The 26,298-nt window shown below is 39.0% G+C and overlaps 3 protein-coding genes and 2 pseudogenes across 3 annotated transcripts; 2 read left to right on the top strand and 3 right to left on the bottom strand.

Moving 5' to 3' along the window:
* Positions 1-8,095: 8,095 nt before the first annotated feature.
* LOC117616801 lies at positions 8,096-8,899 on the bottom strand. The gene has a single exon (XM_034346226.1). The coding sequence runs from the start codon at positions 8,897-8,899 to the stop codon at positions 8,096-8,098; it is 804 nt and encodes a 267-aa protein (XP_034202117.1).
* A 1,953-nt stretch (positions 8,900-10,852) lies between these two features.
* Positions 10,853-15,540, top strand: LOC117615461 (nucleobase-ascorbate transporter 6-like). Its single transcript, XM_034344542.1, has 15 exons — positions 10,853-11,226; positions 11,517-11,660; positions 12,053-12,150; positions 12,276-12,452; positions 12,546-12,646; positions 12,991-13,066; positions 13,179-13,238; positions 13,370-13,554; positions 13,833-13,929; positions 14,066-14,152; positions 14,339-14,397; positions 14,507-14,598; positions 14,675-14,752; positions 14,843-15,003; positions 15,111-15,540. Exons 2-15 carry the CDS (start codon positions 11,549-11,551, stop codon positions 15,327-15,329), a joined length of 1,602 nt encoding a protein of 533 aa, XP_034200433.1. The 5' UTR covers positions 10,853-11,226; positions 11,517-11,548; the 3' UTR covers positions 15,330-15,540.
* Positions 15,541-19,873: 4,333 nt separating this feature from the next.
* LOC117621261 lies at positions 19,874-21,339 on the top strand. The gene is made up of 3 exons (XM_034351674.1): positions 19,874-20,395; positions 20,493-20,644; positions 20,837-21,339. Exons 1-3 carry the CDS (start codon positions 20,116-20,118, stop codon positions 20,954-20,956), a joined length of 552 nt encoding a protein of 183 aa, XP_034207565.1. The 5' UTR covers positions 19,874-20,115; the 3' UTR covers positions 20,957-21,339.
* Positions 21,340-21,341: 2 nt separating this feature from the next.
* Positions 21,342-23,148, bottom strand: LOC117621339 (annotated as a pseudogene).
* Positions 23,149-24,051: 903 nt separating this feature from the next.
* On the bottom strand, positions 24,052-25,500 carry LOC117616809 (annotated as a pseudogene).
* Positions 25,501-26,298: the final 798 nt, after the last annotated feature.

Raw genomic sequence — 26,298 nt, forward strand, 5'->3', positions numbered from 1 at the left:
TATTGAGTGCTTACTGATAAGAAAAACAAGTAGATATCGCATCACTAGGTATGGAGAAAACTGGATGTCTTCTGCAAAGAAAATTTCGTTAGTAACACATTTATACACAAATACAATGAATAGGTAGAACCGGTGAATTTCAAATTAACCATAGGAAAATTGCGAGATTCTCGGGATACTTTTGAAAAAGTAGCTCCGTGAAATCCGTAAAGCAAGATCGGCTTTGACGAAAATAATACTTGAAAATGCCGAAAGTGCCGACAGGCATTATTAGAGGCCGCGTGAAGTTTTGGAATCTGGGAAAGAAAAAGATAATATGGGGATCCGAGAAGATATTGGGATCCTGGAAATGTTGCCACATTTTCGTCTATAGATATTGCCTTTGCAAAACTTGATTGGAGCAACTGCGTTTCAACTCAACTTCCTTCATTTTCTGAAACTTTAGTTTTTGTAAGACTTTCTTCGAAACCTTCTTAAAATGGCTTCCTCTTCTTCCTGCCCAAATTATTTCAATTTAAATGATGCTCCCACAACAACCAGTGACGCCAAAGTTTGGCGTCCATCCTTTGTATCCCAAAATCGTCATCTCACAGTTAATGATTCTGTGATGATGAATGATGCTACTGCTGTCATAGTAGCTAGGAATTTCATTACTCCAATGGATGAAATATTGTTAACAGGGAGGTCTGAGGAAGAGGCTATTGATGACTCAATGGCTTTTAGCATTCAGAGTGCTGCTTCTGTTTCTAACATGGCTGATCGTTTGCGTGCTAGAGCAAACGAGGTTCAGAAGCTAACAACTGAAAATTCGTCTCTTCAAAGAATGCTTCATGAGTCTCAACAGGAGGTTGAGAAACTTAAAGGAAGAGAATAATGCCTTGTTGAAACTGGTGAGTTCGTACTCCGTTGATACACTGAGAAGGCTAGACATGCTGCAGGTCTCCAATGAAAGAATTTTGGGAGACCACGAGAGGCTCATGGCTAAGCTTAAGAGGCGCCGTCCTCTTCCTTCAGAGGCTTCCAGAACATAATGTAATTTTATAGATTTTACAGGGCCTGCACCTTCATTGCAGGTGGAAAAAATCTATATGTTGTATGCTCCTTTCCTGTTATAATAATTGCGCACATTCTTAAACTTACACCTGTGGTTTTTACGTCTTTTCAAAATGACGGTTTGGAACCTTGTGCCTTATAGGTTCAAATAACCACATCGACTCTCCCAAATTTCATATTTCAATGCATGTGAGCCCGTAACTTTTGGCCCGGGCTAAACACAAACTCAGAATTTATTCGCCCTTTTCAAATGGACATGAAATATGGATTGAGTAAAAGCCACGCTAATATCACAATATAGTAGTGAAGAGCATTAACTACTATATACCCACAACTTCAAGTTCAGGATCTCTCATATATTTGGATCCATGGGCTTCCGGCCCAGATATAACAAAATATGTGGGGAGCCTCAATTCATCATTTGAGGTTTATATTGATATTATCCATTTCACGGTGTATTCTTAACAACCGGATTCACAAAATATATTTCTTCCTTGAGGTGTCGATTATAACAAAATCGAACTTTATTAAATTCATCATCTTCTTATGCCAAAGAAATATGTGGTGTACCACAATTTGCAATAATACCTCAAGGGTTGTCCATTTAACTGTTGGAACTTTAGGTTCTCAACACTGTTAGATTTTGAACTTCAGGCCAAAATCACATATTCTCATGGTATGGACATTCAATCCCCTTAGATTTTGAACTTCGGGCCAAAATCACATATTCTCATGGTATGGACATTTTTACAATTTTCTGTACATATTTCGGGACTTCAAGCCCTTACATAATTGTCCATATTTTGAGGAACTTCTGGCATCTCATTTAATTGCTCATCCATGAGTTTAAGGAACTGCGGGTTCCCTTTTGTATATAGTGACGGTTTACCCAAAATGGTTAATATTTATGCATACGTCACTATTCATGTATACGGTACTATTCATCAAGTCATGAATACATATCTATTCATGTGTATAGTACATTTGCCAGTACAGTTATTATTCATGTGTACGGCACTTTTAACCAATACGGTACTGTTACATCATCAAGGAACTCTAGGTCCTTATTTACATGTCAAGGATCAAGGATCAAGGATCTTCAAGTCCGATCTCTTGTTTACAAGTATAGTACCGGAGAGACTGCCAGCTCTCATATCAATATCATCATCAAGGATCTTCAAGTCCTGATGTAATTGTATGATGAGGATCAAGGAACTTCTGGTCCTGATCTGTATACTGTAAAAACTCATCATACAGCACAATTAATCCATAAAATAAAATTACTTGTATGGACGTTAATCCCGCACCATACTTTAAATGTGCGATAAAGTAAATTCATAAAGTATGAGGGTTAATTCCACTTCATACTTTTAAGTAAAAGTAAATGTGCGTGTATGGGCACTAATTCTGCTCCATACATTTAAATAAAAATAAAGGCGTGGACGATAAACCCGCGCCACCCTTTAAATTAATACTGTCGTATGAGGGTTAATTCCACATCATACTTTAAATAAAATTAAATGTGCGGTAAAATAAATTCATAAAGTATGAGGGTTAATTCCACATCATACTTTAAATAAAAGAAATGTGCTTGTATGGGCACTAATTCTGCTCCATACATTTAAATGACATTAAAGGCGTGGACGATAAACCCGCACCACCCTTTTAAATAAATACTGTTGTATGGGTAATAAACCTACACCATACAGTAAATAATGTACAGTAAAGTAATTTCATAAAGTATGAGGGTTAATTCCACATCATACTTTAAGTAAAAGTAAATTTGCAATAAAGTAAAGGCAATTATTTGTGGGTTCATATCAACACCACAATCAAATAGCATAATATTATTATACTGTTATATTAGTGGAATATCACGTTGGTTTTTCTTCTTTCCACCTGCAATCTGGTAATGAGTATTAAATTCTGTAGGTATTTTAGTAATGTAATTAAGTAAAGGAGATAAAGTGAGGCAGGATACTTATCTCTTTATTTCGGTGGGTGTTCACATGCCTGGCAATAATCATTTGTTTTCTTTACCTTGCTTTCCGCTAGGATCAACTTGCTTTTCAACGACAACCCAACTTTGTCTTCTTTCTTGCTTTTCAACAACAACCCATTCGTCTTCTTTCTTGCTTTTCAATTTTTTTTCATTAACCAATAATAATGGAGAGGAAGAGGCCGTCATGGTGCATGCAAGGCTGCTCAATCTCTTCCTCGGCTACTTCCCAGCTGTCCAAAACCAGGCTGCGTGCATCGGCTGCTGGAATTGTGGTTGGAGGCTTTCCAGTCCTTGCGCACCAGCGAGACCGAGCTCCGATCATTGCGGGACTTCACCATGTCGAGGACCTGGTTTTTGACTGGTGTTGCCACCAAGACCCGGAAGGAGGAGCTGGCTCAGAGAAATCCAGTCCCAGTCCCACCAACTCCAACAGCTGTGCCTGCAGTTGGAGACCATGCCCTGAACTTGAAGATTGAAAATTTGAAAAATAATAGTCGAGTTCGCGTCGGCAGGACCTCGGCGGCAGGTGGTTAGGTGGGAATTGGGGGTTTGTCGTTCCGGCGCCCATGTTGTCGTACATGACGACTCTGTAGTCGTCGAGGAGGTGGGGGACGAGGTGCTTCCAGACCGACTGGTCGGTGCCGAAGCCGTGGGCTAAGACTATGACCTGCTGGCCTGTTAAGAAATGGCAGCTTCGGAAGCATTCAGCTACCTCAACAACCATAACATTCGACCGACCGATCCCGTTGCTCACAGCTTGCTTCAAACACTTCTCCTTCGCGAACAGAGCTTCAGCTGAAAATGGAGCAGGAGCTCTCGCCTCAGCTGCCACTGCTGTGAAGTCAGAAGCAGAGCCCAAGGTCCCGAACCCGTCGAGCCTGTTCCGGTGAAGATTGAGAGCTCTGCTGGGGCTAATGGGTCAGCTGCTGCACCGGCTGAGGAGGTGAAGGTGGTCGGCTTGTTTGAGGACAGCAGCTCTCGCCTCAGCTGCGACTGCTGTGAAGTCAGAAGCAAGAGGTGCAGAGGAAATGAATTCAGAGGCAGGTAAAGAGTGGTCTGCCTTAAGCTTAGCCATGCAACATTTTCCCCATAATTAATTGACAGAGAAATTGAGAAATATGTGGAGAGTGAAAGACCCAGAAAACTCTATAGATAGCTATGCATATGGTGGACGTTTTGGTAAGAGAGGGAAGGATGGAGCATGGTTGGGCTTTTGCAGTTGAGAGAACTTCATCAGAGAACTCAGTTTGGTTAGAGCTTCGTGCTGATAACGTGTTATAAATTGAAAGAGAAATTGGAGAGAATTGAAATGGTTTTTCTCTCTGCAATCAATTTGATCTTTTTCTATCTGTATATTACAATGGGAAGGTATTCTTCTTATAGGCAAACCTTCAAACATGTGGGCTCCACTATATAACGTGTGGGCTCCACCTCTATTATTTACAACAAGAGTTCTTATATTAAAAGGAAACATTAACATATGATTTTGCCAGTACGAGGATTCACTCAAATCATTCATGAAGTGGCCCTCATCGACCAACATTGCCACCAATATGGTTGGTTCTAAGAGTAAGAAGATTACTATGCAAATGAAAATTTGTTTAGACAGTGGCCACCGATGTGAAAGGTCAAAGAAGAAATGATTATTTTCAAAATTACCTGTAGCCGAAAGAGACTTTATAAAGTGTCTTTAGCAAAAGATTGAAGTATGTTAGCCAACAGATTACAGCCTTTAAGCACAAAAAGGGAGAACAACTTACATATAATGGGAATGTCATTGTGGTGCTATTCTAAATATATTACGCATTATCATATCATAAAGTCAAAACACATAGCAATAGATGATTGATTCGGGATAGCACCACAATGATATCCTCGGTATAAATAAGTTTTTCTCCAAAAGAAGAGTCATTCAGACAATTATTTTCTTTATAACCAGAGGATCTTAGGAGTATGATGGGAACTTAACTAAGCAGCATTTGCAATCATACTGCTTAAACTATGAATATGATCAGTCAAATTCTATTAGTTGGTAGAGTGATAGGGCACTCAATTACATGAGAATCAATTGCCTCCCTCCCTTTTGCATACCTGATTAAGCTTTCTATAGTTTATAGCTATTTCTCTTTCTTCTTTTCTTCTTTTCTTTTATAAAGTTGGTTACTTGATTTATTTATATAATGTTTTCGGGGGTTAGGGAAAAGAAGGTAAATGGAATAAACCTTTTGATGTTTACTTCATTTACTTGGAAGGAAGGTCAGAATCATGGAAAGTTCTAGTTAATTAATGAAGTGACACCAACCACACTCAAAACTTGATATAAAGACAATTTCAATCTTTTATCCCAAAGGAAATAACGTCAAGTTCCAACCCAAAAGAAATCATTTTTATATACAATGCAACAAGTAACTACGAATAAAGCATCTTCTTTGGCATCTTGTTCTTAAAACTTGGTCATTGTTCAACGAAAATTACCAGCATCCTTCACTCCCCTGACCCACTTGGGCCCAAAGTTGATACGTTAAGAGCAACTCCACTTATTTGTCATTTGTCATAGTAGTAAATGGTTGGGGGGCGGCAGGACTAGGGCAGTTACTAGTGGCTGCCCTTATAAAAAACCAAATGTGTTTCCACCATAGTCTAAAATATCGATAATATCGATCACGGATATTTCGGAACATATCCATGTACATATCGTATAAATATCGATACTATGACAGCTAAGGTTTATGAGAGAGGGTTTCTGCAGAGTTTTAGACAAAAGTTTAGAATTACCTCAACCCTTGGTGTAGCCATAATTTATAGGAGCCTCGGAGACTAGGGTTTTGGAAGAATAATTTCACAAATGGAAAGGAATTATTCTTCCCCAATTTGGAGAGATTGACTTAATTAGGGATTTGATTAAAATCAAATCCCCAATTAGGGTAAGAATCAAATAATTCTCAAATTGATTGGCTTAATTATTTGACTTAGGATTTGTAGATATTTGATTCCATAGAGATCACCATGAAGAAAGGCATTGTTGACGACAAGCTGATGGAGGGGCCAATGACTGGCGACGACAAGAGTAAGTAAACAGCGAACTGTAGGCATCTTGTCAGTAGGAGAAAAAGTGTCTTGATAATCGACACCTTCCATATGAGTAAAACTTTTAGCAACCAAACAGGCTTTATACCATTCAACGGACCCATCGGATTTGAGCTTAATTTTATACACCCATCGACAACCAATTGGCTTCTTTCCAGTAGGTAACGCAGTAAAACTCCAAGTGTAATTAGCGGACAAGGCGTATAATTCAGATTGCATGGCTTCGTGCCAATGAGAGTGGGAAGCGGCTTCCACATAAAAACTGGGTTCAACCATTTTATTGACTTGTGCAATGAAAGAAAGGTGAGTCGGGGAAGAATGATGATAGGAGAGGTGGTTGCAAAGCGGAAAACGTGTACCTTTAGTAGGACCAGACAATAAAGAAGACTATTGATCCGGGATGGGCAACATGACATGATTGCAGATATAGTCACGTAAGCAAGGGACGACACAGAGAAACAGTCAAATTGGTGAAGATGGGATGGTTGTCGATGCAGGTGGATTGGTTGTGGGTAGACTGGGTACAGGTTCGGCCGATGGAGATAATGGGATGGAGTCATGCGCATCAAGCCCGGCTGTTGGAGCAGATGGGGATGAAGGCATGGGGCCAGAAGTAGGTTCAAAGGTAGGAGCAGGTTCAATGATGGAGGGTGGTGAGACTAGGCTAGTAAGGGATGACCTAGGTGGAGTAGCGGCTGGATAAGAAAAAAATTGGTCTAAGTCAGATGAGGAAGAAGCAACTGGAAAAGAAGATGAGACTGAAATTGGGGAGAGAGCGAGAGAGAGAGAGAGAAGATAAATGTTGATAGGGAAAAATATTTTCATGGAATATTGGCTCGCGAAAATTTTGTGAGACACAAGATCATAAAGTTTGAAGGCTTTTTTTATTAAGGGGATAAATAAGAAAAACAGAGGGAATAGCACGAGGAGCGAATTTATGTGCCACATGAACATTGGTTGCATAGACAAGACAACCAAAAACATGAAGAGGAGAGAAAGAGGGTTTAGGCGTATGGACGCAAAAGTGTTGAAAAATTACGCCCTATTCATGAAAAAACTTTTGGATGGAGAAATTCCCCTCCATTGTTGGCACAGAGTTGCTTAATTTTGAAATTAAATTGAGTACCAACAAAGGAAAATAATTTTTTACAAGAATTTTGTGTCTCATGTTTATGGCGCACTAAAAATACCCAAGTAAATTGGGAATAATCATCAACTATGATAAGAAAATAATGAGCACTAGAAATTGACAAATGCTTATAAGGGCCTAAATATCACAATGGATTAAATCAAATGATGTGATGGAGGAAATTGAACTTGTTCCAACCAAAAAGGAGACGACTCTGCTTTGCCAAGAGACAAACATGGCAAGGATTATTAGATACAAAAGGGCAATCTATTAAATGCTTAGGCATAAAATTTAATCTAGATGAAGAAACATGGCCAAGAAGAAGATGCCAAAGATCGGTTGATGTGACAGTAAGATTGCATGATGGACAGTGACGGGTAAAGTGGTTGGTTGTGTTTTAGGGTTTCTCCGCCAATAGTGCCACCAAATAATAAAGCTCGTCATGTTGCTTACCTTAACCAATCGTCTTCCTCATAATGGTCCTACAAAATACACCAATACAAGAAAAAAGTCACTCAACAATTCAAATATTTTGTAACTCTACTCACAGACATCAAATCTATTGTGAAAGTAGGTACATATAGCACATCACATAAAGTATAAGTAAAATTGAGAGGGAATGATCATGTGGTGGTAATTGAGGATTTTTCCTCACTGGCATACGGACCGGTTGCAGAGGATGATCAACATTATGATGAACTAACAATTTGGAGACAAAACAATGTAATCTATCGTGCCACTATCAATAATCCATTGTTGATTTGGACAAACCTTTATTGGTGGCGGCGGCGTTGACTTGGGATTTCTTGTCAATCACTCATTTTTCATTCATGGTAGCCAACATTTGTTGAAATTGAAGATCCAAAAGGCTGGACATACAGACTGCATCTCATCCTTTGTTGGGCCTTCCGAAACATAAATTTTGAAGATGGACCATCACAATTTTTCTTCAGTGTGTGGTGTGGATGACCTTCTGGATACTCATGAAGCTTCCAACAGGTATCAATGTGATGATAATCGTCATCATAGAGAGTGCAATGAGGCTGTTTTTTGGAAGATCCAGCGCGGCGGTCATCACGGTTGGAGGTCTGGGAACGGTTTTGGTCTGATCGATCAATGTGACGATCATCGCGGCTAGTGGACAGATTTTGATTCGATTGTCCAATTCTAACAGCCATGGTTGCAACATCGGAAGTTTCAACGGCTCGTAAGGCTCCAAGCATGTGTTGCTTCTCTTCTTGGTTGACAGAAGCGTATGCTTGGCGAACATACGGTAAGGGATTCATCATGAGAATTTGGCCACGAACAACACTATAAGACTCAATTAATCCTATAAGGAAATGCATGAGTTTGTTGCAATTTCCATGGACTACACAGGTGCAGGCAGAAGAATCGGTGTAGGAAGCTAGTTCATCCCATAAGCTTTTCAACTTGGTGTAATAGGCAGCAACTAACAATTGATCTTGTGTCAAAGATGAAATCTCCCATTGAAGTTGGAAGATACGAGGATTCTTGCTTTGAGAGAATCGTTCACAAAGATCTTTACAAATTTCTCGGGCTGTGGTGCAGTAAATTACACTATCGCGGATTTCGGGATCAAGTATGTTGGCAATCCAGGAGAAGACCATATCATTACAAAGGATCCATGATGCGTGTTCATTAGGCTTGGATTCTGATGATGGCACTTTGAGGGTTCCGTTAACAAAACTCAATTTATTTTTGGCGTTCAATGAAGCTGTCATGAATCTATGCCACGTCGCATAATTATCTCCATTCAACGGCTTTGGCACAATTACCAAACCCGGATGATCTGACTTATTGAGGTAATAAGGCTTGAAGGTTCAAGCTTCAATGCGTAGGAGGAATCACCCATGGTGTCGGGCCGTGAAGGGTCTAAGGCACGAGAAGGTAGGATGCGGTAGAAAAATATTAAGAGTTAGGGTTTAATTGCCCTGCTCTGATACCATGTGAATTTCATATTTGACCATAATGATCTTTTCATTGATAGGTACACTTGATTTATACAAGAGTATACTAATGTACAAGGAAACTAATCCTAAAATCTACGAAATCAACTAGGAAAGAAAAATCCTAATTACAATAGGATTGATATTAAGGAAAAAAAAAAAAACATAGCCACACCCTGGTCCCCTTTCTCCTTGCCGACAACCAACTGCAAGAAAGCTAAAAGGGGAGGTGGCCACTCCCCCTCCTCCCCTCCGCTCATCTTCCCCTTCCTCTCCTCATCTCCCTTTTTTTCTCCCATCTTTTCCCTTCCTCTTATCCCCTATTCTCCTCCCCTTTCCATCCCTAGATAGCCTAGATCTATTTGGATCTAGGTTTGTTTGTCTGTTTTGTTTTGTTTTGTTTTATTGTTTTTGTAGTGTTCTATGTGGCTAGTATTGTCTTTGTCTCGGCGGAGGCGACAGTAGAGATGCTGGATTGTGTCTCTCCTCGGGAGAGTTGTGATACATGTTGGTTGATGTTTTGTCTATATTTTAACAGCTGGAGCAGCAGCGACGCTGGTGGTAGTTGTTGGGATGTTGTGCTCTTCTCTACTCTGCGCCGACCAAAGAACTATGCTTGGTCATAGGAAGTTTTCTTTGTCAGGTTTTGAGTTGAAGTGGAGTGCTTCTCAGAGGTCCTTTTACTGTTGTATTTGTGTTCCTCATCTGTGTTCTCTCCTGATTTTTGCTATGATATGCCTTGCGGTTTGTATGAGTGTCAAAGGACTATGATTTTGCTCATAAAAGGCTTCTTTCGACAATTGGGATGTTTTGCGGTCCTTTCCTGCGCGTTTACTATTTGGGGTTTCTGCGGTCCTCTCATGTGGGTCTACTATGTTGGTCTCTAGTTGCAGTTCTCGTTGGAGGTCTTTGTATTAGTTTTCATTTTTGAATTGTTCTTTTTTGTAATGATCCAAAGTGACCTAAATCAGACTTTATTGTTAGTCCATGATATGTGTGGTAATCTTTTCTCTCGTGGAGTTTGTCCCATGAGATTGTCCTAAGAAGATTTTAACAATGCTACTGTATCATATCGCTCTTTGTACATCTTCAGTTCTATAAATGAATTCTCTTTCTAAAAAAAAATTGGATTGATATTTATTAATGTTATACAAATTGTTTTCTTAACTAGCTTTGTTTAGGAAGTGGCCCCACTTTCCCTTTGACAGACAGACAGCTCAGTGCCCAAGTGTCATGCAAAGCTCTGAATCAAAAAGATCACTGAGACAAAACGGAGATACATTGTGTATACTGTTTGACACCATACTTGGAAAGTAAGGGACTGATCGCTTCATCAGTCTTAGGAGCCCTGCAAACAAGGTATGAAAATGGCCTCTTCTCTGCAATTTTTAATATTGTAGTCTCTGCTCTCTGCAAAAAGAGGCTTCTTTTACTTGCTAAATAAATAAATGACAAAAGAAAAGAGACTTCTTTTACTTCCAAAGAGCTTCAAAGTTTACACCTTTGAATTTTTTTTTACTATTAACGAAACTGTAGTTGGTCATAATAAGATTAGTAAAGGTGGTGACGGTGGAGCTGCTTTTATACAAAGCTTCATCCTTACGTGATTGAGGAAAAGCAGGACGACTCACATTGCAAAAATTAAAGATATGCATTTGATAATGATAAAGATATGGAGTAGGAGATTCCTTTGGGTCAGAGAGGTGTTTTGGTTTAATTTCTTTCTCGCTTTAGGAGGGGAAGGGTCTCAGTTTCTTTCCTCCTTTTGCTTTTTCTCCACATCTTCACAATCACTTTATGTTCCTTGGGCTCCAAGTGGGTTTTGGGTTGTAAATCTTTCTATATGCCACAATTTTCATTACAATGCACACTCACCCCTGACCCTGAGTTTTAGCTTGAGCAAACTTTTCGAGACCAGAGTAAGAGAGTTTTCTCACTGCGAGAGCTTGCCTTCTGAAGTTGCTACTTTAGCTTCTTCAAAATCAAAAGTAAGAATCTTTGCTGTCATCCTTGTTTTTTGATTTCCTTTCTTTGTAAATTATCAATCTTTGTAGGTGATTTATTTGAGTGGGACTCTGGGATTTAAGCTGGTCGTTTGGGTGTTAGATTAGGATGGTGGCAGAGTTGTTTGTTGAGGATTGAGACCTCTTGTTTTTATCACACTTATTTTTATTTCTTTTTCTTTTGGGTGCTTTGAGTATATGGGTATTATCAGGAAATTCGGTTATTATGCTGAGTAAATAAAACGATAGTTAACTGAACTCTGGATGTCTTACAGAGAGAAGGAGAAGAAGAAAACAGGAAAGGAAAATGGCAGGAGGCGGACATGCACCACCGCCAAAACAGGAGGAGCTACAGCCTCATCCAGTCAAAGATCAGCTACCAAACGTTTCCTACTGCATTACCAGTCCTCCTCCTTGGCGTGAGTGCATAATTCCCTTTCCTCGCTGTTCGCATTTTCACTGCTATACCATATAAAGATTTACACAGGAATTTGGAGTCGTTTGGTTCAGACTTGTGTAACCGATTTGACCACCTTCATTACTTTTTGTTTTGTTGATACGTTGTTATGCCAATAGTGATGTTAGTCCTTGTTGAGTTTTAAAACCCCAGTTAGTTACTATTATTTTTTCTAATCTGTGGAAACTTTAAATCTTTGCTTGTGTATATTTATGTTCTGTTTGTTGGGATCCCTTTGGAAAATGACAAATGAAACTATTTCACCTTCCTCGGTATTTATCTATTTTCACTTACATCAGCATTTGTTTCTCAATGTGATTTTGTGTGTAAGTGTGAAATTTTTTCTCTATGCAGCTGAAGCTATCCTACTTGGCTTCCAACATTACTTGGTGATGCTTGGCACAACAGTTCTCATTCCTACCTTTCTCGTTCCCCAGATGGGAGGAGGACATGTAAGTCTTTACAAGTATAGTAGCAAGCAATTAACAATTCTTGATCATCTTCTCTCTGATATGCTGATCTTTTCACAAGTAATATGACTTTTGCTATCTTAGTAAGTTTTCCACCATCGTTTTAGGAGGAGAAAGCAAAAATGATTCAGACTATCCTGTTTGTTGCTGGATTAAACACCTTGCTTCAAACATTCTTTGGGACTCGTTTACCAGCAGTGATTGGAGCATCTTATACCTATGTGCCAACAACCATTTCAATCATCTTGGCTGGTCGATATAGTGATGTTTTGAACCCCGAGGAGGTTGTTTAATTGTAATCTCACTTACATTTTCAGTTAGTATTATCTTTAATGTAAACATAACAGTGTCTGTCATGTTCTACAATGGGTATGCAGAAATTCGAGAAGATAATGCGCGGAACCCAGGGTGCACTTATTGTTGCATCAACTCTGCAGATTGTTGTTGGCTTCAGTGGTCTTTGGCGCAATGTGGCGAGGTTTGTTAAAACTCTGCCATATGACTAGACTTAATAAATTCTTTTCAGTTGCATTCTGGTATTTTGGCCTGGTTAAGCTTTTCTTCATGAGGTTTTTAATACATGTTTTGGTTAGCACCTGGCATTTATTGCGTCTTTTTGAAGTTTTCACTGCAAATGCCGACCTACTTCAACTATAATTAAATTTTGTCTCCCAGAAGCATTCAAAATTATATGCATTGGGACTTAAATGGTTTCCAACTGAAAGTTCATGCTGAGTTGGAACTTTCATTTGTGTTTTATAATATGTTAAGCCTCATGAACCTATGTTGTTGGTTAACCATTATTTCTTTCTGCTTCTCCAGGTTCATAAGTCCACTTTCTGCTGTTCCTTTGGTTGCTTTGTCAGGCTTTGGGCTGTATGAGTTTGGTTTTCCTGTGGTATGTGTATACACGTTCGTTTGTTGAGATGAGATTGCCTAATAAATTGTTCCTTCCCACCCCACCCTTCTTTTATTTTACTAGGTTATTAACTTTGTCTTTGGATGTGTAGTTTGCAAAATGTGTGGAGATTGGGCTACCACAACTCATCATTCTACTGATATTTTCACAGGTAATCTTCAATCATTTGATATTTTGCTCCTTCCTTGGTACGGCATTCACAACAGTATTAAACAATATCAACTGTATCCCCTCAGTTGAAACATTTGTATGGAAGTGTGTTAATCTAATGAATTTCTCCAGTACATACCTCATTTGATGCGCAGTGAGACGCTCTTCTTTGATCGCTTTGCGGTTTTATTTTCGGTGGCGATTGTGTGGGTTTATGCTCATCTGCTCACTGTGGGTGGGGCCTATAAGAACACAGGACCCACGACTCAATTGACCTGTCGAACTGATCGTGCTGGCATTATAGGTGCTGCTCCATGGTAATTCTCTTGTGGTGCTTCCTTCTTTTAGGGTTATGATAATTCATGTATTCATTTTAGTGTACTAAATACCAGCAACTCTAGAAGGAATGCTCTCATGTGGTGTTAGATGTTAGTCTCAATTGTCTTCTATTCAAATAAGAATGACATGACAGAGAGGCGAGTTAGTTTGGTCCATACCGCTTCTCATTGTTTAACACTTCACTGGATAAGAGATCAATATCCTGTTAAAATATGAAGCTCCCACTTTGGATGCTGATTGTTTAACACTTTATCAGGATAAGAGTTCCATATCCTTTTCAATGGGGAGCTCCCACTTTTGATGCTGGAGAAGCTTTTGCAATGATGGCTGCTTCATTTGTTGCTCTTGTAGAGGTTTGCGTACTCCTATTGTTCTCATTCTTAAGTTTTTAAACTTAATGCAGTATCTGTTTTGGATTCTATTAAATATATGGCAGATCAAATTGATGTTTGATTTAATTATTCTAATGCAAGTTTTATGGTTGAACAGTCCACTGGCGGCTTTATTGCTGTGTCAAGGTATGCAAGTGCAACTCCGCTGCCACCTTCTATTTTAAGCCGTGGTGTTGGTTGGCAGGTAATTACATATGATTGCATCTTTTATACTTTTCCCTTATGTGGATCAATTTCACGTCCCTATGAACAATCTTCTACAGACAAACTGAAAGCAAAAACACATTTTCAAGCCTAAAACAGAAAAGACTTCAGTTTATTCTTTATAAACCTAGCTTAACATTAATTATTCTTTGTTTTCTGATTCTAGGGAGTGGGCATTCTTTTTTGTGGTATATTCGGCACTGGGAGTGGCTCATCAGTATCTGTGTAAGATTCTTTTGCAGCTAACGTATATCTAGAAATGACATTTCAAGTTATTATATTACTACCTATTTTCACCAATTGGCCTGATAACCATTCTTGAATTTATCTCCAGTGAAAATGCTGGTTTGTTAGCATTAACACGGGTTGGCAGCCGAAGAGTTGTTCAGATTTCAGCCAGTTTCATGATATTCTTTTCCATACTCGGTAAGTGATTTATGTTAGGATTTTTGTTGTGATCTGTCTTCTTATAGGTGTGCTTAAACAAAACATGGATTTTCAGGTAAATTTGGAGCTGTCTTTGCCTCAATTCCTGCACCGATCATTGCAGCATTGTATTGCTTTTTCTTCGCTTATGTTGGTATGTTGTCAACTGATGAGTCAGGTTTTGATTATAAACCTCAGTTGAAGGTCAATTAATGCATTTCTCCATAATTGTGTGCACGAGCAGGTTCAGCAGGTCTTACCTTGCTTCAGTATTGCAATCTGAACAGTTTTAGGACGAAATTTATTTTAGGCTTCTCTATTTACATGGGCTTGTCAATACCACAATACTTCAATGAATACACACTTGTTAAAGGCTACGGCCCGGTGCACACTGGGGCAAGATGGGTATTCCTATGCTCTTTTAAACTTCTTAACACTATTATATTTTCTTGTTTCAGTCCCATGTCTCATGCAAGAGACTTAATCACTCCTTTTTCCTTATGTTTTTGCAGTTCAATGATATGGTGAATGTTCCCTTCTCATCGGAAGCATTTGTTGCTGGTTTCCTGGGCCTATTTCTGGACATCACGCTGCATCGCAATGACAGTGCAACGAGGAAAGATCGCGGCATGCATTGGTGGGATAGATTCCGATCATTTAAGACGGATACAAGAAGTGAGGAATTCTATTCCCTGCCTTTCAACCTCAACAAGTTCTTCCCCTCGGTGTGATTGTCAAATTGGGGTGCTTCAGTGAACAGAGTCAAATGGTCACACAGTATCTCAAAAATGTGTGCATCACACTAGAGAACATGAATGTTTTGTTTCGCCCTAATCTTTTTATTAACTCCAAGGAAGAACACAATAGTACTTAAAACGAAAAATCTTTGTTCTAGCAAGTCCCCTTTCTCCAAATACCAACTGGGAGTTTTACTTTCCTGCATTTGCATGTGACTGTATTGTGCATGAGAAACTTCATTTGTTGCGCCACATGGCTCCTACCACCTTCCAATTGGGACCTCACAGATACTTCAGATTAGCAACAACTAGAATTTAAAAACGACAAGCCGTCCTGGATTGGTTCCATTTCCACCTTTATTTTGGGAAAGTTAGGCAGCAAATAAGGTAAAGGGACACACCACAGCAAATAAGGATGAGAGGCCTTCAGCATTGCAGCATTGGCCATACCAACAACCCCTCTCTTCTCTAACCTCTTTGATCACTTTCTTTTATTATCTCTAACGGCTCTCTCATGAGCCAGCCACGGTGTGTGGTTTTTGACAGCAATTTTTTTGCCACGTTTCTCAATGAAGTGTAAGAACTAAGAAAACCCAGCTGTATCTTGGGCTCTAAGCTTTCTAGAAAAAGCTCAGCTGGGTACAGAGAGAGGCCCGTTCTGCAAAAGCAAAAGAAAATAGGTTTTGGCCCCCTAATTGCTCTATTTACTTCAAAAAGCATAGATTAGAAGAAAAAAGAAAACACCACCAAGATTTATTAGGTAGAACAGATTCCTATTAAGGCAAGGAATTAACCTATTATGTTGTTAATGTGTCTCTAAAAACCAAGGCAGGCCAATTTTGATGTGATTTAACGAAGAATCATAGGGGTGACATGGTGACCACCACAAATGCTCGTGTCCATTTCAGATTTCTTCAAGGCCATGGACGGATGAGGGTATCTTTCTGCCTAATCAATAATTCAACTCTCAAGTCCCATTTGTTCTGTCTGATGCGCAGATTATGCCAAGGAACCATTGCAATCATAAATCATAAAAGTTTTATAAAGTGTTAAATAACTTTTATCATGCATGAATTTGCCGGTAAACATCAAAGAAAGATGTATACAGCAAGACTGTTCCTGATAAGTCAGAAAACATAAATTTGTTTAGAGACAAATTATCTAATGTTCTTTGAGAGAGAAAATAAAGTAAACATTTTGATAGTTTTTTTTTTTTTTTTTTTGGGGGCTAAACAATCATCACTGTTCAATCTTTTCTTCTGTTGAATATGAAGTTCTATAATCTGTTAATAATTAGGACATATTATTACCTCGAGCTGATCAACCATTGTTGTTGACCCATTATGATTTTAGAAAGTTGTCAAAATGATAATACAAAATCATATCCTGAGTGTGGTTCTAACATATCAAAAGAAAAAGGCTTAATCTCTGAAGAAAAGAGATTTCCTTTTAACTTAAGATATTAGTGAAGATCCTGGTGCCTAATTAACATTAGTGCTACATATTTGATGGTGTTTTGATATGTATGACCACCTTTATAACAAAAATCTCATCCTCAGTGCTAAAGATTGATGATCTCAAGTTCGAATAAGAAGAAAAGGGCTGTGATTTGCAGACAAGAGGTCTCAGGTTCGAACCCCCATGGCATCTTAATTTTGTGTGTGTTTGTGAGAAATTCCCCTTCCCTTTAGTTTAGACTATCGCTTGTAAGCAAAAAAAAAAAAGATCTTTTCTTGTTAAAAGTTATTCCCACTATGAATTAAATAAAACCCTTATTTTAGAAAGAAAGAAAAAAAAAAGGGTTCTTCCACTAACTGTAGTGCAATGGAGATGCTGCAATGTCTAGTTAAGAACCATTAGATGCTTTATTTGAAATAAAGAATATACGATTATTGATTATGATATCATGCTTTTTTTCAATAATGTGTTCTTGAAGAGTACCCTTGGGAAACAATGACAAAGAAGCACTAAAATTTGGTTTTATGAGGGAGAAGATTAGCATAAAAAGAAGCATCTTCTAAGGTTTTATATATACATGTTGGCTTGGCTGGCACTTCTCAAAGCAGGGCAAATTACAATAACCTCCCTCTGAATCTAAACTGTTGTCAAAAATTACAAACAGAATAACAGGCTAGTTTAGCCTAAAAGATCAAATTTCAAGTCTAGTTTACTGTAAAATTTTGTTACCATTTACCGTACGAGTAAAAATGCAGTGTGACCAGCCAACTTTTTTGACCTCTAAATTGAAGGGCTCCCCAGTAAGAAAAAGACCTCACAGTTGTCCTAAAAATCTCAACTGTCCTTGTATAACACTCACATGGTTCCCCATGTGAACTTTATATGCCTCACTTACAAGTCACACAGAGTTTATTATATTCCAACATGTCCTTAAATATCATTAAGCTAGTTCTGTACCAATTGTACTGAAACCTAAATTCGAAGTAGATCTTCAAGACTAATGCATGAACATCATTAACAACAAGTGACATCAGTAACAGTTTCCTCTTGTTTCCTAAATTTTATTTTTGCTCTTATGTCGTCGGGATCTTCGACAATGATTCATTCCATTGTTCAAAGAAAAGAAGAAAATAAAATTTTAAACTGAGAATGGATAGTTTGTGTTTAGTATCACGGGGTTGGGGGGGAAGAATGTGGAGAAAGACACATTGAAAACCATGTGTCCAAAACAAGAAGAAAAGAACAATAAGAACAACCCCACTAATTAAACAAGACCCTTTCACAGAGTCAATTGGTTGTTGGCAAAGGTTTTAATTAGATTTCAAGAATGTTTAAAAGGCCGGAGGAAGCAAGGAACAGACATTCAAGACCTAATCTTGCACCCTCCACAGGCTGCAATCTATGAACAATTATTATTATTATTATTATTATCTGAAATTGAATCCCCATCCACTTCTTATATTTAAAGCTGTCCTAATATTAATAAAAGTGATAGGCTTATAATAATTTTATTAAATATTAGTGACTGTCACAACCAATGCCATAAGGGCCGTTTGGTGTATATAAAATTATTGGGTGTTTGAACAAGAAATAGTCCATTCTCATTAAATATGTGAGCCAGAAAATCTGCAACACCTCACATGGCTTACACACACTGACATTAACCATGGGATGTTTACATGTTTAGATGGTTTTTAATTAAACTCATATATATATATATATATATATATATAATTAGTTTAAGTTAAACCAGATTTACAGTAGTCAAAGATTGTCAGCAAGATTTCCACCTCTCTCTTAACTTGGTCAGGCTTTTGCTCATTATCCAATGATAAATATTTTTTTAAGGATAGAACAGAAAATTTTAACATTTTCATTCTTCATTTGGTCAATTTTTATGTTCACCTTGTCTAAAATCTGGGGTTCGAAAATCGACTGTGTGACCAGAGATGTTGAAGAGTCAGCAGGGTTTGCTCCCAAAAATTTATACAAGATTGATTCTGGCAGTCCACTTCAGTGATTTTCTCACTTTTTTTTTTTTTTTGGGGGTAAGATGTGATATTCTCATCCTCAGTCCTTAAATTTTTATTTTTTTTTATTTTGTATATATATATAAGTGGATTAAAACGATTGTTTTTGTTGTATGTGCTTGTCCACATCTTAAATTCTCTTTTTTTTTTTTTTTTTAAGAATAGTGAAACCTAAACTTATTGATAAGGATGGCAACGAAAATTTAATATCACTAATCACGTGATGAAAAAAATACACAGATAATTAGATTGAAAACACTGAAAATGGTAGTTAAATAGTTTGAGATATCCTTGGATCCTACTCAAATTGCATTGCATTGGAGTCTGAAGCTTGTAGGAAAAGTTGAGCATGGGCACACAAAGAAAAGACATATTAGTGGGTTGCTTTGCTTTATATATGCATATTAGCTCCCATCTCCAATGAGTAGTACTATCTATACTATAGTCATAGATAAATTCAAAAACTAGAGAATATGAACTGGCGAATGCGTATAAAGCTGAAGTTCCGACTGTATCCTATATTCACATTTGGAACTTGTCTTTTTCCCACCACTTTCTCATCAACCAAACAGTACAAAAAGCTAGAGCCTAGCAAAGGAATTCCAAAGTGTGTGTGATGAGATGAGGGGGTAGGATGTCGTTGTCCATGGTTTCTGATCAACGCAAAAGAATCTTCACCACACGTACGCACGCACGCACGCTCTTGCCGTTTTGGTCAGAAATAGTTGGTCACATAATTTAATCATTTTTACATTAATTAGGAACTTCGATTTTTCCCAAGTCTGAAAACCTTGACCCCGTCGACAGCGCCGAGCATGTCCTTCCAAATCACTACCATCTGACATCTCTCCACGTGGCACCAAACCCGCTTCCAAATCCCATGCCGGTGATTGTCAATGTGTCATATATAAATACATTACTAATAATAATCCTTGTTATCCTTGCTTAATCTCACAGTCATTAGTACTAGTGCTAATCTAAAAAAGTATTGGGAATTTTATTTTGGACATGACGTTTTAATGTCAATTTGGTTTAAATTGATGCACGTAGCATGAGTTAGTTGGGGAAGGACGGCCTTTGCTTGAATTTTTAGACACTTTTAAGCTTAACCCATTTTTACTTAAATCATTGGGTGTGGGGTTTGGGCTGAGAGGAGCTGTATAGAAAGTGACTTCTGCTTCTTCCACCTCTCCTATTCATTCTTCTTCTTCTTCCTTATCTCTACCTTCGTCTTCTTCTTCTTCTTCATCTTTCATTGGTTTCTAGAGAGAGAGACAGAGAGAGACAGAGAGATGGGAAACTGTCAGGCTATTGATGCTGCAGCTCTGGTGGTACAGCATCCAAGTGGGAAGATAGAGAGGATGTATTGGCCTATCAGTGCAAGCGAGGTGATGAGATTGAACCCTGGTCACTATGTTTCTTTGATCATTCCATTGCCGGTTTCCGATCAACATCAGGAAGAGGTAGAGAACCAGGAACACAACAAGACTGTGCGTTTCACTCGTGTTAAGCTTCTTAGACCCAACGAAACTCTTGCTCTTGGCCATGCCTATCGGCTGGTCACAACTCAAGGTATACTTCTGTTTTGTGTGTAAATATATTTTAGAGTATGAGGCTGTTGGGTTTGAAGAGTCTTTAATTGATGTTTGGTTTTTGTTTGTGGTTGTAGAGGTTGTAAAGGTGCTGAGGGCAAAGAAGTACGCAAAAACAAAGAAGCAGCAGCTGGAAACACTTGAGAAGTTGCAAGCAGGGCAACAGAAACAGAGTTCAGGTTGTGATGAGGCAGAAGAAGGGAAGTCTGAGAAGGAGAATATCAACCATGTATGTCGTTTCATTTCATCAAGCAATTGTCATCTTAGTTTGTTTTTTGTGCTTTCTTTTTGGTCATCTTCATCTGTGATGAGAAATTGAACAAGAGCAATCACCCAAAACAACCCTTTTAATCTTTGTTTCTGAAACTACTGGTTAATAAGTCAGAAATACTAATGCTTTCACCATGTCAAAAAAATTCAGGCAACAAAACACGAAAGGCACCGACCCAGGACGGCGAATGCTGCTGCCGCAGCTGCTGCTGCACTGAGGTCAAAGTCTTGGCGCCCCTCATTGCAGAGCATCTCTGAGGGTGTGAGCTGATCAATGGTTCAACGTTTCAGTAGCAAAATGCAGAGTAGGCAGTAGAGTGAATGTAAAATGGACTGGCTCCTTCAGTTTCATCATATCCAGGTGCACGCAATCCTGGAGCGTGGAAAAATAGATTGAAAACCCAAAATTCATGGAGTTTGGGAACCAAATTTTCTAATCCAATGTCAACCACAACCACAGAGCCCCAATTCGACCCATGTTCAAAGCAATAAGACATCATCATCATGTATAGCAACACAAAAACCACTGAATCTGACATTGTATTAGAAGTGTGAGTTTTGGGTCTTTACAACTTTTTGTGTTTGATATATATATATATATATATATATAAATGATCTGGAGAAATACAACACCAAATGAAAAATTCAGACTTGTGTGGATTGTAAATGAAGAAACAACATCAGTTTGGTGATTTTGAGTTCCAAATTTCCCAGTCTTGATCTAAATAGCTTTGAGCCCATAACAGAGATGCCCTTGCAGCCAAAGGTGCTCCTGGTAATTCCTTCTCCTTGAGAGCAACCAGCATATCAGTGAAAGGCTCCACCAATAATGTCCCAGGTCCTCCATACTCCTTGAGCAAGAACTCACCTAATATCTGGTTTGATTAAACCAACATGTTAAATGAGTTGATTCTGAATAGTTCAAATAGTTATGCAGATCTAACTTTAGCTTCATGCACCGCATATAGGTCGTAATAAGTCAAAACATTGCCAGCGTGAAGGTAAACGTGCATAGAAAGTTAGAACAATTTGATGGAAGCTGTCTGGAAAATAGTACAATAGAGTCGGGTCAGATATTTGTCTAGGGGCTCAATTATTGTACGGTTTACAGGTCAGGGCAAACTCAAACCTCACCACAGAAAAGAAAGGAAACAAATCTTTGCTGATTCAAATAAGGGTGGCTCGCACCAAAAAAGTTGCACCCTAAGACCCCAATTATTATTAATTCTTTCAATGACTTTATAACCTCAATCTTAATCTTTATAATATAAATGGAAAAAAGAAATTAAAACTTTGAAAAAGGAAGCAAACATGGGCTTAACTAAGTTGGTTAGGGCCGGTGTGCTCTCTATTGTGCACCCAAATTCGAATCTCCCTCCCCATAGTTTAGTTAAAAAATTGGAAAAGGAAATTCTCATATCCATTTCCCCCTCCGGTGTGCTTGAACTTGGAATTAAAAAGTGAGGAAGGTTTCTAGATCAACATTTTGGGTGCCAATAGAATCAATCACCCTTCCAAAAGAAATCACAGATTCAAACCTGGAGGTTTAGTGTTTACGCAAATTGTCCTTTCACATAGTATTTTTAAACCTGATTTTCCCAGGGTTTAGCAAATTGTCCTTTCACATAGTATTTTTAAACCTGATTTTCACATAGCAAATAAATGAAATCCAACACACAGAGATACCATGAATGCTAGGCCCACATGTCACATTTGGCAACCAATTCTGAGCCACCACAAGTTCAGAATAATAAATGTAAACCAAACAACCCACTTGCACCAGCTTCTTTATTATGGTACCTTCTTCTTAGGCAGAACTTGAATGTTCTCATTACCTTAACAAAAATCAGCTTGGAAGTTGGAAAATAAACAAAAATGTCTACAAGCCCAAGCCCATTACTTTTGATGGGCCAGCTTGTAAGCTGTTCCTTCTTCATAATTCTTACAACTCTGAGCTTATGAAAACACAGAGCATAATTTTCTGAAATTTACACCTACCAATGTCAGTGCAGCTAAGAATACTTGTCATCTTCATCAAAACATACCTGTGAACAAACGTCTATGACGCTATGGAGGTCATCCCCAAAAGTCTCCTTGTCCTTCAACACCTTCCTGGAAAGCTCAGCCCTGAACTTCTGGGTCTCCTGCAACCACAAGGCCACAACAAACAAGTCAAGCTAATTACACAAACATGCATTCAATTTCAGACTTAAAAAAAAAAAAAACAAGTGCACTAATTTTGAAACGGACTTACATATTCTGCAAATTGGGGGATTGGGTCAGGGTACACGTACTTCTGGGGTGTCTTCGTGGCTCTTAGTGGCTTTGCGGTGGTGTTTTTGAATATGGGTTTTGAGGAAATTGTTGGGAAATGTTGAAGATGAATGGTTGAGATTTTGGTGTTTTGGAGGGACCGAGTGCTGGGCTCGAAATGAGAGGGCCACATGACCTGTGGAGCGCCATTGAGGGTGTGGAAAATCAAAATCCTAACGAAATTAAAAACGACAGCAGTAATATCGTTTCAATTGGGCCAGTATTTAAGGGCCGTCGAGTGAGCCAACTATTTGATTGGGCCTCAAGCCAATCCTTTGTAATTTGCCTTGTTTTACATTTCAATCGGTCTTCGGTTTTGTTCCTGACAATTTCGTACTTGATGTAAAAAACAAAAAATAAAATTTAAGAGAGGAGGTGGGTGAGAGAGGGAAAAGGGAAGACTTCCAATTCAATGAAGCACGAAACACAAATGTCAAAAAGCACACAAAACAAAGCAACCCACCACATAGGATAGGGAGAGAAGAAGAGGAAGAAGAAGAATAGTGAAGTAAAGAAATTACGATGAAACCAAACCAAACCAAGCCAAGCCAAAAAGAGACGGATCTTAAAATGAGAGAGCAGAAAGCTGAAGCAAACTTTCACTGCCAACATTGTCAAAGTGCAATCCCCTCACCCAAACAACCAAGAAACCTCAGAGACCAAAACAGAAAGAAAATTTACAAATAGGTCAATAAGTCCAATTAAAATCCAAGAAAAATTGAAAAAAGCTTTTCTGCAGAGTCAGGCTGTGAATCAATCACTTGGTCTGCCTTTCTACCTAAAAAGAAAAAAAGAGAAAAATTAAACTCCTATTGTGTTCCTTTGTAGGAAGAGCTGACAACTACAATATGTATGGCCATGACTCATGAGGTATGTTGTGTATATATATATATATATATATATATATATATATATATATATATATAACACATGCATAGTTCTATGTAGCATAATAATAATATTGTTAATGTTGATCAATCACATCGGAAACTTGATATAATATCATGTGAACGTGATTTCACTTGCATTCACATGTCAAAACCATTTCATATACTATAGCTGCTTCATATAATACGTGGATCCACGGGACAGATTAATCTTTCCCCTCCTCTTTTCGGGTATTGATTCAATTGAACATTCAAAATACCCATGTCTCTTGAACCAATCCAGAGCTCTAGCTGTAAGCAAGAAGACCTTGTCCAATCCGAGACAAGATGCCTTCTTCTCTATGAAATCAAGTAGCTTATGTCCCTGCCCCTGTAGACGGCAGTCACTAGATACTGCAATAGAAGCAACCTCCCCACATTTTTCTTCCGAGAAAGAAACTAGAGCAGCACACGCAATGATTTGACCTTCTCTTTCAACAACAGCGAAGCAATCCAGCAATATCATCTCAAGCAGCTCCTCATCGCTTCTCCTAACCAGTTCTCCAGAAGCTACTGAAGCTTGTATAAGTTCTCTCACTCGAGAGAAATCTGACTCTGTGGCCATTCGGGTTCCTTGGTAAAGGTCGCTTGCAACCATCGTCCCCACCCCATCTCTTTTAAACAACTCCAACAACAAAACCCCGCCCTTAGTTCCATCTAATAGATGAACTCTCTCAACTCCTCCCCTGCAAACAAAGGCTGCAGCAGCCAGTTCTGAAATGTAGCCATTTAATCGATGGCTTTGTTGCTGCCTCTCATAACCCCCAACAGCAAAACCTAAACTTTGGTGGTGCTCTTGCTTTCGCTTTCGAATCAACATGTCTACCTCTGCCTCCGCCTCTTCAAGAGTGAGGAACCGAACGAGACGCTTGTCGTCGAGAATCGGGCCGTCCATTATGCAGATGAGCTTGTCGGCTTCAATAGCAAGGGAGCAAGCCGTTCCAACCTCATAAGTGTTGCAATTCAATGACTCGCCGGAACTGGAATAGCCTATGTTGCGCAACAACACAATGCAATAGCCACCGTCGAGCCTTTCGCGGATCCGACGGACGTCCACTTTCTTAACCTCGCCGGTTTCCCCATAATCAACACCAGTAACAACTCATCTTCTTTTAGCCGCAACAAAGTTACCGCTCGCAACGCTCACGCCAACTTCATGAAGACGGCTGCTTTCGCTGCCATGCCGTCGTCGGATGTTGGATATGGAGGGTCGTGCGGAAAGAACTGCCTCAATGTTCGAACAAATCAGCCCGGCCGCCTCCTTTGCGGCGTCTATTGTTTTCGGGTCGGTGACTATGTAAGGACCGACGAACTCTGGCTTCTTTCCTCTGCCTGCCAAAAGTTTATGGATCTCTACGTCGGTGGCTGGAACAAGAACGAACCTGATCCCCAAATGATGGAGAAAGGCAATGTCCTTGAGAAGAGGGTTTAAGTAATTAGGGTTTGACACAACTTCGCCGGATATGATGATGACGAAAGTGCTACCGCGGTGGGCCCACAAGTAGGGCCAAGCCTCGCGAAACCACCACACGAACTGCTCATGCTCCTCCTCCTCCGCAGAATCATAGATCTCCATGTGGCTGTGATATATTGTTGCACTTGAATAATGTGGAAGACCCTCCCATCTTGCCCTTGGCTCTTTCGTTATTTACCATCACCAGCAGGCGTGAGGGTTTTGGGGTTCTAGTTAGAGAACAATGGCGAGTAGGAGAGTGCAGCTTGGTTGCTATGGCAGTAATTGTTAGGTGGGTTCCAAGAAAGCTCGCTGCGGCCATGGGCTACACACGGAGATGAGAATAAACCCTAATTCAAAGAGCTACGACTTAACTTTGTGAGCGGTGGCAAGGGGCAAGTTTTAATTTCTTAAAATTAGTGAACTGATAATACGTAGAATAATACTCGAATTGGAAATAATTGGAACAAAATTCTTCCCCATAATTTAAGATAACCCACTTCTTTAAACCATAAACATACCTATGGGACGGAACGTTAACACCAGAAATCGAAATTTGGGATTTTTTTGCTTTTTGATAATAATTTGGGTTTCTGATCAACATCAGGAAGAGGTAGAGAGCCAGGAGCACAACATGACTGTGCGTTTCACTCGTCTTAAGCTTCTTAGATCCAACGAAACTCTTGCTCTTGGCCATGCCTATCGGCTGGTCACAACTCAAGGTATACTTCTGTTTTGTGTGTAAATATATTTTGGAGTATGAGGCTGTTGGGTTTGAAGAGTCTTTAATTGATGTTTGGTTTTTGTTTGTGGTTGTAGAGGTTGTGAAGGTGCTGAGGGCAAAGAAGTATGCAAAAACAAAGAAGCAGTAGCTGGAAACACTTGAGAAGTTGCAAGCAGGGCAAGAGAAATAGAGTTCAG

The sequence above is a fragment of the Prunus dulcis genome, chromosome 1, assembly GCF_902201215.1.
Source record: "Prunus dulcis chromosome 1, ALMONDv2, whole genome shotgun sequence".
NCBI classification, from domain to species: Eukaryota; Viridiplantae; Streptophyta; class Magnoliopsida; order Rosales; family Rosaceae; genus Prunus; species Prunus dulcis.

Bases quoted from the DNA above. Each gene is read 5' to 3' on its own strand.
- LOC117615461 (XM_034344542.1), top strand. From the start codon at position 11,549: ATGGCAGGAGGCGGACATGCACCACCGCCAAAACAGGAGGAGCTACAG. The intron at 13,239-13,369 runs GTAATCTTCAAT...GAATTTCTCCAG, and splicing joins TTCTACTGATATTTTCACAG to TACATACCTCATTTGATGCG. The intron at 14,398-14,506 runs GTAAGATTCTTT...ATTTATCTCCAG, and splicing joins AGTGGCTCATCAGTATCTGT to TGAAAATGCTGGTTTGTTAG.
- LOC117621261 (XM_034351674.1), top strand. From the start codon at position 20,116: ATGGGAAACTGTCAGGCTATTGATGCTGCAGCTCTGGTGGTACAGCAT. The intron at 20,396-20,492 runs GTATACTTCTGT...TTGTGGTTGTAG, and splicing joins TCGGCTGGTCACAACTCAAG to AGGTTGTAAAGGTGCTGAGG. The intron at 20,645-20,836 runs GTATGTCGTTTC...AAAAAAATTCAG, and splicing joins AGAAGGAGAATATCAACCAT to GCAACAAAACACGAAAGGCA.
- LOC117616801 (XM_034346226.1), bottom strand. From the start codon at position 8,899: ATGGTCTTCTCCTGGATTGCCAACATACTTGATCCCGAAATCCGCGAT.